The following is a 12,518-nucleotide window of genomic DNA, read 5'->3' as shown; positions in this document are numbered from 1 at the left end:
ACAGCCTGAGACCAGGGTCCTGACTACTCGCGCCATCTGGTCTTGGAGTGGGACTCATAGGGCCGGAAGGAGGGATCTCTGTGATGTAGCGAACCCTCCTTCCCCGGTAATGGCTAGCCCTAAAGTCCCCGCCATGTCTGCCCCTCCCTGTAATGACCGTAATGCTCCGACCCACTCCCGTAGCAGTAGTCCCCCCGACCACCCCACTGACCCCTGCCTTCCCCGGCAGGCCCTCCGAGTCAAACATTCTCATTTATCCACCCTAGCAATTCCCATGTAATATTTAAAAACATATAAAAATACAATAGTAACAAAATAATAAAAGTGGGCCATTCATTCAATTCCAGCCAACTCCCATACACTCATCATACTATTTTAAAATTGCGCAATTATAATGTGTAGTAATGTGGAAAGGGTGGAGGGAGCGGTGATCCGCTCCTCTCCCTTCTTATGTCCTGGGGAGACGTCCTTGGCCACCAAGTCAAAAGTGCGTGATATATAAGGTGGCCGTATACAAGCAGGATTAGATATAAAGATCCAAAATTCATGGGCGGCAACCATGCAGTCTTAGTGCATGGGTGTCAAACTCACTGCTTCACATTGCTGTCACATGAGGTTTCATGATGTTTTTCCCATTCGCGGAGTTGGGGTGGGTGTGGCCTGCGCATGACACTTGCAGCCTGCGGGCCACCAGTTTGACACCCCAGCTTAGAGTTATTGCATTGCTGCAGTATAATTTTCCTATGTACATTTTGTTAATTAAAACAAATGTGTATGCTTTATTTTAGTTTGTCAAGTAATTATGAAGCACAAATGAAGAGTCTGTTGAGGATAGTGAGGATTTTTTGCCATGTCTTTCGTCTTGGCCCATCCACTCCTAATAATGGAAATGATATGGGCTACAATGGAAATAAAACTCCAAGAAATCAAGTGTTCAAGGTCAGAAAAGTATTGTTACTAGATATTAGTAGAAAAGTGGATAGTAGAGAGAGGAATGTTATCATATATGTGTATGTTAATCCACATGAGAAAAATAAATAAATTTGGTTGATACCTATTTACCATATTTTTCGGAGTATAAGATGAACCTTTTTCCCTCAAAAAAGAGGCTGAAAATCTGGGTGCGTCTTATACACTGAATACAGCATTTTTTGCTCCCGAAACTCTTTCCCCTTCATAAAATGGCTGTGCATAGCTTTTAGGAGGCTTTCAGAGAGCTCCTGGGAGCTGGGGAGGGCAGAAATTAGCAAACAATGGGCTGTTTTTGGCTCATTTTTGCCCCCCCCAGCCCCCTACACCCCCCACTCTACAAGCCTCCTAAAGGCTATTCAGGCCCTTTAAAAAAAAAGAAGGGATCCCTTTTCGCGAAAAATGGACCGTTTTGGGGAGGTTTGCAGAGTGCCAAAACTTTTTTAAAAAATTTGCCTCTTTGAAATCTTGGTGCGTCTTATAATCCGAAAAATATGGTAAGTTGGCCCGCCTTGATTTTTCTCTCTCCCTGTAACCATTACTGTTTTCTATTTATATATTTAAAGTTCATTCTATTTAAAATGTTAATAAGTTTATGCATATTGCATATCTTTAGTTGATTAGTTTAATTACTTCTATCCAAATTTATCTGGCACAATACCTGGGCTTTTGGAAACAAGATTAGAATTTTATATATTTTATTATTATTTTGAAAATGAGGCAGTAGATAGCTTACATATATGTCTTGGTGTAAGACCTAATATTTATAGTTTCTAGTTAATTATTTCTCCTTTGCACATTATTTCCATGGCTATCATCTTCTAATACATATACAGTGCATACATTTTTTACTTACCTAAAGGCATGACAACTGTTTCTCATCAGCTAGCTATACCCTTACTGGGATTCGAACCTGGGCTGTATTGCATATTAGGCAGATGTGTTAACCATTAACCATATAAAAATATTGGGTTTCTGTCTGGATGGTCTCTTGTGACGAGCCGATGGACAGAGAATGGAAGTAGTAAACTTCCTCCCATATTTGGGCATACCAGGGGTTGTGACTTTAAATATATACCTTTCTCCCTGGCTTAGCTGATAACAGAGGAGAGCCTGTGGCTTAATGGTTAACACATCTGCCTAATATGCAATACAGCCCAGGTTCGAATCCCAGTAAGGGTATGGCTAGCTGATGAGAGCTAAATAGCTTGAAATAGATCTATACTAGTCTCCCTTTATTTATTTATCAGCATAAATATAGCATATATATATATATTGTACATTCACCTAAAATTTATCCCCTTATCTTATATTTGATAGCCTTTGGAATTACTCTGGCATTCATTAGATGAATGGCTAGCCCTAATATCTGCAGAATTAATGAAAGACAAAACCAACATCTCTTCTATCCTGCTGAAGCCAAAAGGACCCAATCAGCAAGAAGATAACATTCCTGCACCGACCTTTGAAGTTGCTTCAACTGAAATAAGTGCACTTTCTGCAGAAAGAGAGGAATCTAAAATGTATAAAGTTGGCAGTGCTCAGGAAGCTTATGCGGACTGCCAAGATGTTATTTCTGTGACAGCAAACCGGCTGAGTGCTGTCATTCAAGCATTTTATATGTGTTGCTCTTGTCAGATGCCTCAGGGGTAAGTTTCAGACCTTTTCATTTCCTTCTTCCAAGATCATTCAAAACGTGGGATTTTCTCTTCTCTGCTTCCCACTTAGTGACCCATGTGTCTTGGGGTTACAATGATAACCAGGGCTGCCTGGATTGCTGCTTTTAAATGATGTGATTAGATTATGTCATACTTTATTATCACAATGCTTAGTAACTGCAGTCCTGGTTCCAATTGCCATTGTAATTCAAGGCTGACCTATACAGTAGTTAAATATTCAATCTGTGAATCCTAGATCTCTATTTCTGTCCTCTGACCAGAACCCATATTTGGTCCCAGCAGAATTCAAAGAATTATCAGAAGTAAATTTTAACACAAAGAGGAATTTACAGTTTCTCATTTATTTATTTGGGAATGCACATAATTATCAGGAGGTCGTTCAAATAGGAAAACTTTGAAGAATGAATGCAAATTAATAAAACTGTCTGAACATAAAAGCCAGTGGACAGATGCTAGGAAGATTATACACATTTAGGATCCCCCAAAGAATTCTTATGACCTCATGCAATTAAATCTGGGTAGGTTCACATGCCATTAAGTCACTGTGGTTTAACTATATTTTGTATATACATCATATTGATGTTCACACACCACAGTGGATCATAACAACAAATTATGGGCAAGTGCAGTACATAATCTCAGCCTTTGTATTCTCACAGTGATAATATGTACAGTATAATATATATATCTACATAAATGTAATTGTGCCCTAGGCTCTATTTTAAAATAACATGTTGTATAATAAGTGTTCAAATTAGATTATTAGACCATTGAAGGTGTTTGAACCTTCCTCTGGGAGTGCATTTACACTTCCAAAGCCAAGTGTTTGTAACCCCCCCCCCCCCCCATCTACTTTATTAAGTTAAGAATTTGTGCATATTTTTAAAATTATCCTTTAAAAAACTTTTATGGATAAAATGTTTAATATAGAGCAGGTAACCTTAATGAAGCTGCTTCAAGAGTAGTTTTTTTATATATCTTGGAAAATTGCAATGAATTATTATTTTTACATTGGATACTTTGTTAAACTGTTTGGACCTTTGTTTTATTTGCAGAATGACATCTCCTCGCTTCATAGAGTTTGTCTGCAGACACGACAATGCTCTTAAATGCTTTGTAAATCGGTATGTCGCCATAAACTCACATACATCTGGTTGGAATACATATCTGATTCTTAGTAAGAGTCTGGCAACATTTTTATTCTTTTAAAACTTTTGTAAAATAACTCAGGGAGGGATCGTAAAAATCATCTAATGAACCAGTGCAGATTAGGTAGCAAAATAGCCAGTACGGACTACTGTCCCATCACTTCTTGTGCTCATGAGAAAAAATTTTGGGAAATGAGGGGCTTGTTCTGAGGTGCTATTGTTTTATGTAGGTGGAAAACTTGAGTGATTCCGAATGTTGCTCTATTAGAATCAATCAACTAAGATTGTTACAACAAAATCTTTTGTCAATCTTTTGTTTAATTTTGAGTTTGACGCAGGTTTTCTATTTCATGCATGCTCCTTCTTAGACATTGAAGTTCACTGTAATTGCTCTCTCATTTAAAGCAGCTAATGTCTCTGTCAGGTCTTTCACCTTTGGGGCTTCTGGCCTGCCACATTTTCTGCTGTGGGAAAATGGGAGGGAGGATTATACAGAGAATGGGTGATATATAACAACATTCTTTCTCAGAAAGTCAAGGTCATCTTGTCCTGCAGCTGCAATGAGGTGACTGGGTGGCAACTCCAGGTTCAGGTGGTGCCTGATTGGATGTGATGGACATGGGGGTGCTGGGCAGAGACTTGAACTTTCTTTTGGGTGGGGAAAACGCAGAAACTTTCAGATTCGGGTTTTCCCAGATGTGCCAATATGACATCTCTAATAAAATGGAACTTTGAGAAACTTCAAGCCTCAGAGCTTTCTTTCATTGAGGGTGTTACTTGGAACCCTGAGAGTCTTCGTAGTTTGTCCATATTCTTCCTGAATTAGTGATCTATGTTCCATTTTTCTCATTTTTCCAGAAATCCTGAAATTATATTTGATCACTTCCATTTCCTTCTTGAGTGTCCTGAACTTATGTCCAGATTTATGCACATCATAAAAGCACAGGTAAACATTCAAAGCCTAATTTAAAATTCCCCTCCCCGTCCGAGTCCTGCTCTGTAGCCTCCTAGTGGTGGGGGTTCTCCTGGGAGGGATGAATGAAGAATGTCATTTGTACAGTATATGCCATATTCATGCATATTTCTAGGAGGGTAACTGAAGGAATAAAGATAATCCCAGATGCCCAGTTAAAGGAAGCAAGCACCAATATTGGGAAGGAGCTCTACAGAAAGATGTTTGAAGCAGACAGTCACTTTAATGACAATGGCAAAGGCATCCATTCATACTGAGTTGAATTAAGAAGGCAGTGGTAAACCACTCCTGTATTTTTGTCAAGAAAACCACATGCATAGAAAATATAAAATGATTGATGCCGGAAGATATGCCTCTCAACATGATGGCACTCAACATGCTACTGAGGTGGCATTTATTTCACAGGTAGATGAAAGCCTTTGCAATGTTTGCTAGGTGAGGAAAGAAAATCCAGAGCTGTAAAGATAAAATCAAAGTGGGAATATGGAATACAAGAAGCACGAGCATGGGAAATTTAACAGAATGAAAGATGAAATGTATCTATTACTGACATCTTAGCTATCAGCGGGTTGATATAAACTGGAATTGGATGCTTTCAGTCAGACGAGCACATTGTTTATTTCTCAGGACATGAACATCAAAGAAGAAGTGGCAGTGATTTCACGGTTAGGAATGGTTTAGCAAGAAACTAAAATTCAATTATTGATGGAATAATATCAGGTAGAGTTCTTGGATAATCCTTTCTGAAGATTATCCAAGTTTATGTTCTAAACACTGATGCAGGAAATGAACAAGTTTGATTATTAGTCTGAAATTGTTAGAAGATGTAAGCAAAATGTGCTGCCACTGGTTGAAGGTCGAAATGCAAAAAAATTAGAAATATTAAAGATGATAATGTAGCTGGGCTAGATTTATTTTCTTCCAAATGGCAAGGGATGGTTTGTCACCTAGGCAAAGATTTTAAGCAGGAGACGGACAATCTATATTCTCAAGACTGGGAATTATTCCCAACCACCATCCCGCCACTTTGCAGTCTTTGGGATCCCTCTGATTGAGATTGCAGAAAAAAATCCTGCTCAAAGTAATGGGGTGAGCTCCCGTTACTTGTCCCAGCTTCTGCTAACCTGGCAGTTTGAAAGCATGTAAAAAATGCAAGTAGAAAAAATGGTGGGAAGCTCACAGCGTTCTGTGCGCCTTCGGCGTTTAGTCATGCTAGCTGCATGGAGACGTCTTTGGACAGCGCTGGCTCTTCGGCTTTGAAATGGAGATGAGCACCGCCCCCTAGAGTTGTGAACTACTAGCACATATGTGTGAGGGGAACCTTTACCCTTAAACCAAGCACAGCTATTTTTATGATGGGACCTAACTCACTTTGCAGCTTCTGATTCTCCTAGTTTTTTTCCAGTTTTCTCTGAAAAAGTTGCCTGATGTTTAATCAGTGAGATGAATCAACAGAACCATTTTGCTAATGCCCTATGTCCAAGATAGCTTTGGACTTTTATATCTTACGAAGCAGGTTAGGCATTATGAAATATATCCTTCCACACGGTGGGATTCTTTCAAAACAGTTTGTAATATGCTGTTGGATCTCTTCTCCTAAGAAACAAATATTATGCTGAATTTTTAAATGGAATTCATAATGTTCTATGTCTTAGTGTTCCTACTTCTAATTCTACCCTGCCTCATAAATCAAACATTTGTTCTTGTCCATTCTCCTTAGCCATTTAAAGATCGCTGTGAATGGTTTTATGAACACTTGCATTCTGGACAACCGGATTCTGACATGGTTCATAGGCCTGTCAGTGAAAGTGATATTCTGCTGGTTCATAGAGGTAGGGATGTTCATATGTATAATATTTTTTGTACTGAATATTTACTTATTGAACAAAAGTGAGAAATTAATGTTTTTCATATTTAGATTCTATTTTTAGGAGCAGCTGTGAAGTTGTATCTAAAGCAAATTGTGTAAAGTTGAAGCAAGGAATTGCTGTACGTTTCCATGGTGAAGAAGGCATGGTGAGTAACGTTACATACAGAATAATAACTGTAAAATATTGTTTTTAGGAGCATAGTTTCCTTACGATGGAAGTTGTTCAAAAATTGTTATAAAATTTGTGCTAAATGAAGGAGAAAATACTCCTTGGCTATTGGGCTTGAAGCAGATATTTCAAAATACAAATATTTCTGAAAGCAAAGATTAATAATAGAATTTTTTGTTACTTCTGACTTACTAGGTGCTATATCTGGGACCAATGCTTGTTTATTATTCCATATTTTTTCTTATTCCATATTGTTTCTTATTCCAAAAGCATTGGGTAGAAAAATGTAGTTGTTAATCAGGTTTGAGCCATAATGTCTTAAGAGCAGGCATGTCAAACAAGCAGTCAATGGGCCACATCTAGACCACGCAGGCCATGGCCATCCCTGCCCCAGATGGGCAAAAAAGATCACAATATGTCACAATATGGCCCGCAATGCGATTGAGTTTGACACCCCTGCTTAAGAGAGATCAGAAGTTCATAACTTCCATGGCAGCTCTAGACCTATCCCTAGTTATCAAAGGCCCATTGCAGATCAACTTACAACCACAATGTAGCCTGGCATTTTGGTCATAAACAGTTGCAGTTGTAAATCAAGGAACTAGATGACGACTTGATTTTATGAACGTGGTTACAACAGTAATAAATTGAGTTACTCCATTTATTAAGTGAACCATGTGATTGTTAAGTGAATCCATTCTTTTGAATAGGTTTTTCCCCCCTGAAAATTAGCAACAAACATAAATTGCGATCATGTTTCCGTGGGTCATTACAACTGGTCATAAATATGAGCTGGTTGCCAATCACATGAAATACAATACATTTTGTACTGATAATGAACATCTTAGCACATTCAAATTATGCATATGTAATACTATATACATTTTTGCTTCTAGGGTCAAGGTGTGGTACGTGAGTGGTTTGATATCCTTTCCAATGAGATTGTTAATCCAGATTATGCCCTTTTTACTCAATCAGCTGATGGTATGTTGGTGTCTCTCTCCAGGTTGCAATACTTATAGTTCATTTAAAATAGTAAACTGAATCTCTTCCCGGAAATTTGAACTTTCCTGAGGCTGATGATTGGAGCTGCTGGCAAAAAAATTCTTTCCAAATCAGACAATGTGATTGTCTGGATTTGTTTTCTTTTTGTCTCTCACAGTTGAGGTCTACCTATGATGTCAATTACAGGCCTCTCTCATCTTTTTAAGTGGGAGAACTTGCACAATTGGTGGCTGACTAAATACTTTTTTGCCCCATTGTACTAGTCTACATAGACAGATTACCTATCTAGAATCTCTAATCTGTGCTCTGCAAGCAGAAATTAGGTGCCCAATTTGGCCATTCCACACTATGGAGATGCCATGCTATCAGCCCTCTCTACCGCAAAGATCCTGCAGGAGAAGAGCAGTCTGGACAACCGTGAGATCTGGCAGGGTGAGAGCTGTGAACCATAAACACAAAGTTTTTGCTGTGACCCAGCATAACACATATAGCGCCCTTGCTGACCTTAATGGGGACACTAAAGAGACAGGTCAAGGTAGTTGTGATAATGATGACTCAAATAAGCAAGGAATCATGGTCCAAAATGAAGAACTTTCTTTGGAAAGACGAAATGGGGACCCAGGTATCACACATCAGTCATACAAGAAGATCAAGGTATGTAAAAAGAGAAGTCACCTTCTGGTTGGTGATTCAATCGTAAGGGATGTAAATTTAGGAATGGATATGGAGGTTTTAGAAGAGGTCAAGTGTCTGCCAGGTGCTACTGCCAGCAAGACAACAGGCGTATTCTTAAGATAGTCAAGAAAGCAAGTAAGGACTGTGATGTTGATGCCTTTTATACATCTTGGCACAAATGATCTGTCCCAAAAAGATATACTTTCTATGAAGAATGATTTCCAGAGCTTGGGGTATGAACTTAGTAGTGTAGGTTGTAGGCTTATCTTTTCAGAGGTTTTACCAGTATATAAGGAACAAAAAGGGAAGGGCCAGCGTGTAGCAGAGTTTAATGTGTGGCTAAAGGAGTGGTGTAAAAGGGAAGGCTTTGGTTTTATTAGTCATGATATCTGCAGCTGGTCCAATGAAAAACTGTACAAAAGAGATGGTTTGCACCCATCCAAGAAAGTGACTGAGTTACTTGACATTAAATTCACAGATTTTCTGGATAAACATTTAAACTGAACAGCGGGGACAGAGAATTAATTGATACAGAACATTTCTGTCCCTAGCAATCTAAAATTCATAGGGTTATCAGTGCATGTAACATAGATCTTTGTGCGGGTAAGATTATCACTCCTGCTGTCAAGCAAAACCAAACATTTAATAGTGAGAGCCATACCATGTGCATGAATCATACAAGTGGCAAGAAAATAGGGGCAGTCATGCATAACACAGGTTATGTAGACAGTAAACACAGGGTCAATCAAAATGGACTCAAATGTCTATACACCAATGCACAGAGTATGAGGAATAAACGGCGAATTAGAAATTCAAGTAAATGAGGGGACATACGATATTGTTGCCATTACAGAAACTTGGTGGGATGAAACCCACAAATGGAACATACAGCTAGAAGGATTTAAATTATTTAAAAGAAATAGACCAAATAAAAGAGGAGGTGGAGTTGTACTACATATAAGAAATAATTACTCTCTACAGAAATAGAGCACACAATGATGAGAACTATCTTGAATGCATTTGGTCAATATTAAAGGTTGGGGAGAAACGACATTGCCATAGGTCTATACTACAGGCCACCCAACCAAGCAGAGGAAGTAGATGAACAGCTAACTAAGGTATGTAGGAAGCACACCACAATAGTAATGGGGGATTTTAACTATCCTGACATCAACTGGGAAACAAACTCTGCACCAAGTGGAAGATCCAACAGGTTCCTAACGAACCTAGCAGACAACTTTGTTTCCCAAAAAGTAGAGAAGGGAACAAGGGGATCGGCCATATTAGACTTAATTCTCACTAACAGAGAGGAAATGATAGAAGGTGTTGAAGCCACAGGAAACCTGGGGGCAAGTGACCATGCAATATTGGAATTCAACATTATGCAAACACAAGTAGCAGAACAAAGTCAAACTAGAGTCTTGGATTTTAAGAGAGCTAATTTCAATAAACTTAGAGAGAGCTTGGGAAGAATTCCATGGATGAGAATCCTCAAGGAGAAAACAACTCAAGAAGCTTGGGAAATTTTGAAAAATGAGATTACAAAAGCTCAGTTTAGCACAATATCAATGAAGAAGAAAAATAACAGCTCCCAAAAGAAACCAGCCTGGCTGCATAAAGAACTCTGACAAATTGAAAGGCAAAAAAGTTAAGTATAAAAAGTGGAAAGGGGGGGACATAACTAAGACAGAATATCAGCAAATACCCCGAGCCTGTAAAGATGAAGGAAAGCTAAGGATCACAATAAAGAAAGGCTTGCCACAAAAGTAAAAGATAACAAAAAAGCTTCTTCCAACATGTTAAAAACAAGAAAAATGTTAAAGAAACAATTGGTCCATTGCTGGGAGGAAGTGGCAAGAAGGTGACAAGCAACAGGGAGAAAGCAGAAATATTTAAATCATTTTTTGCATCTGTCTTTACACAAAGGGATAAAACAGTCCAATCTATCAAAAACAGCACCACAAAAATCAGATTAGGAACACAAATTGAAATAGGGAAGAAAATGGTAAGTGAGCACCTGTCTACCCTAGACGAGTTCAAATCACCAGTACCAGACGGATTGCATCCCAGATGAGATCTCAGAACCACTGAACTATATCTTTCAGAGATCCTGGAGCACCGGGGAACTGCCAGAGGATTGGAAAAGAGCTGATGTGGTTCCCATCTTCAAAAAAGGAAAAAAAAAATAGATCCAGGAAACTATAGACCTATCAGCCTGACCTCAATACCAGGAAAGATTCTGGAAAAGATAATCAAGCAACGAATTAGCGAACACCTAGAAGTAAACAAAGTAATAGCCAAAAGCCAACATGGGTTTGTCAAAAACAGATCATGCCAGACTAATCTTATTGCATTCTTTGACAAAGTGACAAAATTAGTGGACCAGAGGAATGCCGTCGATATAGTTTACTTGGACTTCAGTAAGGCATTTGATAAGGTAGATCATAACCTACTACTAGATAAAGTAGAAGAATGTGGGTTGTACAGCATCACCACCAGATGGATTCGTAACTGGCTGACCAACTGCACTCAACATGTAGTCCTCAATGGAACTGCATCTGTATGGAGGGAAGTATGCAGTGGAGTACCCCAAGGCTCTGTTTTAGGCCCAGTATTCTTCAACATCTTCATCAATGATTTGGATGAGGGAATAAATGGGGAACTCATCAAATTTTCAGATGACACCAAATTTTCAGATGGCAGGAATAGCCAACACTTTAGAAGATAGGCTAAAGATACAGAAGGATCTTGACAAACTTGAACATTGGGGACTATCTAATAAAATGAAATTCAATGGTGAAAAGAGTAAGGTTCTACATTTAGGCAACAAAAACGAAATGCACAGGTATAGTATAGGTGGTATCTTGCTCAATAGTAGTAACTGTGAGAGGGATCTTGGAGTCCTAGTGGACAACCATTTAAATATGAGCCAGCAGTGTGCAGCAGCTGCCAAAAAAGCCAACACAGTTCTAAGCTACATAAACAGAGGAACAGAATCAAAATCACGTGAATACCACTTTATAATGTCTTGGTAAGGCTACATTTGGAATACTGCATTCAGTTTTGGTCACCATGATGTAGAAAAGATGTGGAGACTCTAGAAAGAATGCAGAGAAGAGCAACAAAGATGATGAGGGGACTGGAGACTAAAACATATGAAGAACGGTTGCAGGAACTGGGTATGTTTAGTTTAATGAAAAGAAGGACTAGGGGAGACATGATAGCAGTGTTCCAATATCTCAGGGGTTGCCACAAAGAAGAGGGAGTCAAACTATTTTCCAAGGCATCTGAGGGTAGAACAAGAAGCAATGAGTGGAAACTAATCAAGGAGAGAAGCAACTTAGAACTGAGAAGGAATTTCCTGACAGAACAATAAATCAGTGGAACAACTTGCCTCCAGAAGTTGTGAATGCTCCAACACTGGAAGTCTTTAAGAGATGTTGGATAGCCATTTATTTGGAACAGTATAGGGTTTCCTGCCTAGGCAGGGGGTTGGACTAGAAGACCTCCAAGGTCCCTTCCAACTCTGCTATTGTATTGTATTAAATATATTTTTGCTCTGAATTTTCTTATAGTTTACAAGATCCAATCCTGATACCAAAAAAAAAGTTTTAAATGCGTTCTAGTGGTTAGTTCTGTGATTTTTAACTATTGATGAATAGAACGAATAGAAAATCATTGCAGTCAAGTTAGTAACATAGTTGTTAAATGAATCTGGTTTCCCCATTGACTTTGCTTGTCAGAAGGTTTCAAACAGTGATCACATGGCCCCAGGATATTGCAATGTCATAAATATGAGCCAGTTGCCGAGCATCTGAATTTTGATCACCTGACCATAGGGATGCTGCAGCAATTGTGTGAAAAACAGTCATAAGTCACTTTTTTCAGTATCGTTGTAGCTTCAGATGGTCACTGATTCAACTGTTGTAAGTCGAAGCCTATCTATATAGCTGCTTTCAGACCTTTAGTTTCAGAATCAAGTTGCCAGACTACTATCCCAAACTTTTGTTTAACTATTAAAATTTCTTGA

The 12,518-nt window shown here is 38.7% G+C and overlaps 1 protein-coding gene across 2 annotated transcripts in view; it reads left to right on the top strand.

The window, feature by feature from the left end:
- HACE1 (HECT domain and ankyrin repeat containing E3 ubiquitin protein ligase 1) overlaps window positions 1–12,518 on the top strand; it is a 50,972-nt gene that overhangs the window by 18,475 nt on the left and 19,979 nt on the right. For both annotated transcript variants that reach the window (XR_004255260.1, XM_032216429.1), the window contains exons 11-17: window positions 789–939; window positions 2,290–2,618; window positions 3,704–3,772; window positions 4,655–4,742; window positions 6,490–6,601; window positions 6,688–6,785; window positions 7,705–7,792. Coding sequence is in view for 1 of the 2 variants with exons in the window: in XM_032216429.1 (XP_032072320.1) it covers window positions 789–939; window positions 2,290–2,618; window positions 3,704–3,772; window positions 4,655–4,742; window positions 6,490–6,601; window positions 6,688–6,785; window positions 7,705–7,792 (935 nt within the window). In the remaining variant the exon portion in view is untranslated. The remainder of the gene's footprint in view (window positions 1–788; window positions 940–2,289; window positions 2,619–3,703; window positions 3,773–4,654; window positions 4,743–6,489; window positions 6,602–6,687; window positions 6,786–7,704; window positions 7,793–12,518) is intronic.

The sequence above is a fragment of the Thamnophis elegans genome, chromosome 4 (assembly GCF_009769535.1).
Source record: "Thamnophis elegans isolate rThaEle1 chromosome 4, rThaEle1.pri, whole genome shotgun sequence".
Classification (NCBI taxonomy): Eukaryota; Metazoa; Chordata; class Lepidosauria; order Squamata; family Colubridae; genus Thamnophis; species Thamnophis elegans.
Note: the sequence above shows the minus strand (reverse complement) of the source record. Positions and strands in the feature narration are given on the sequence as shown.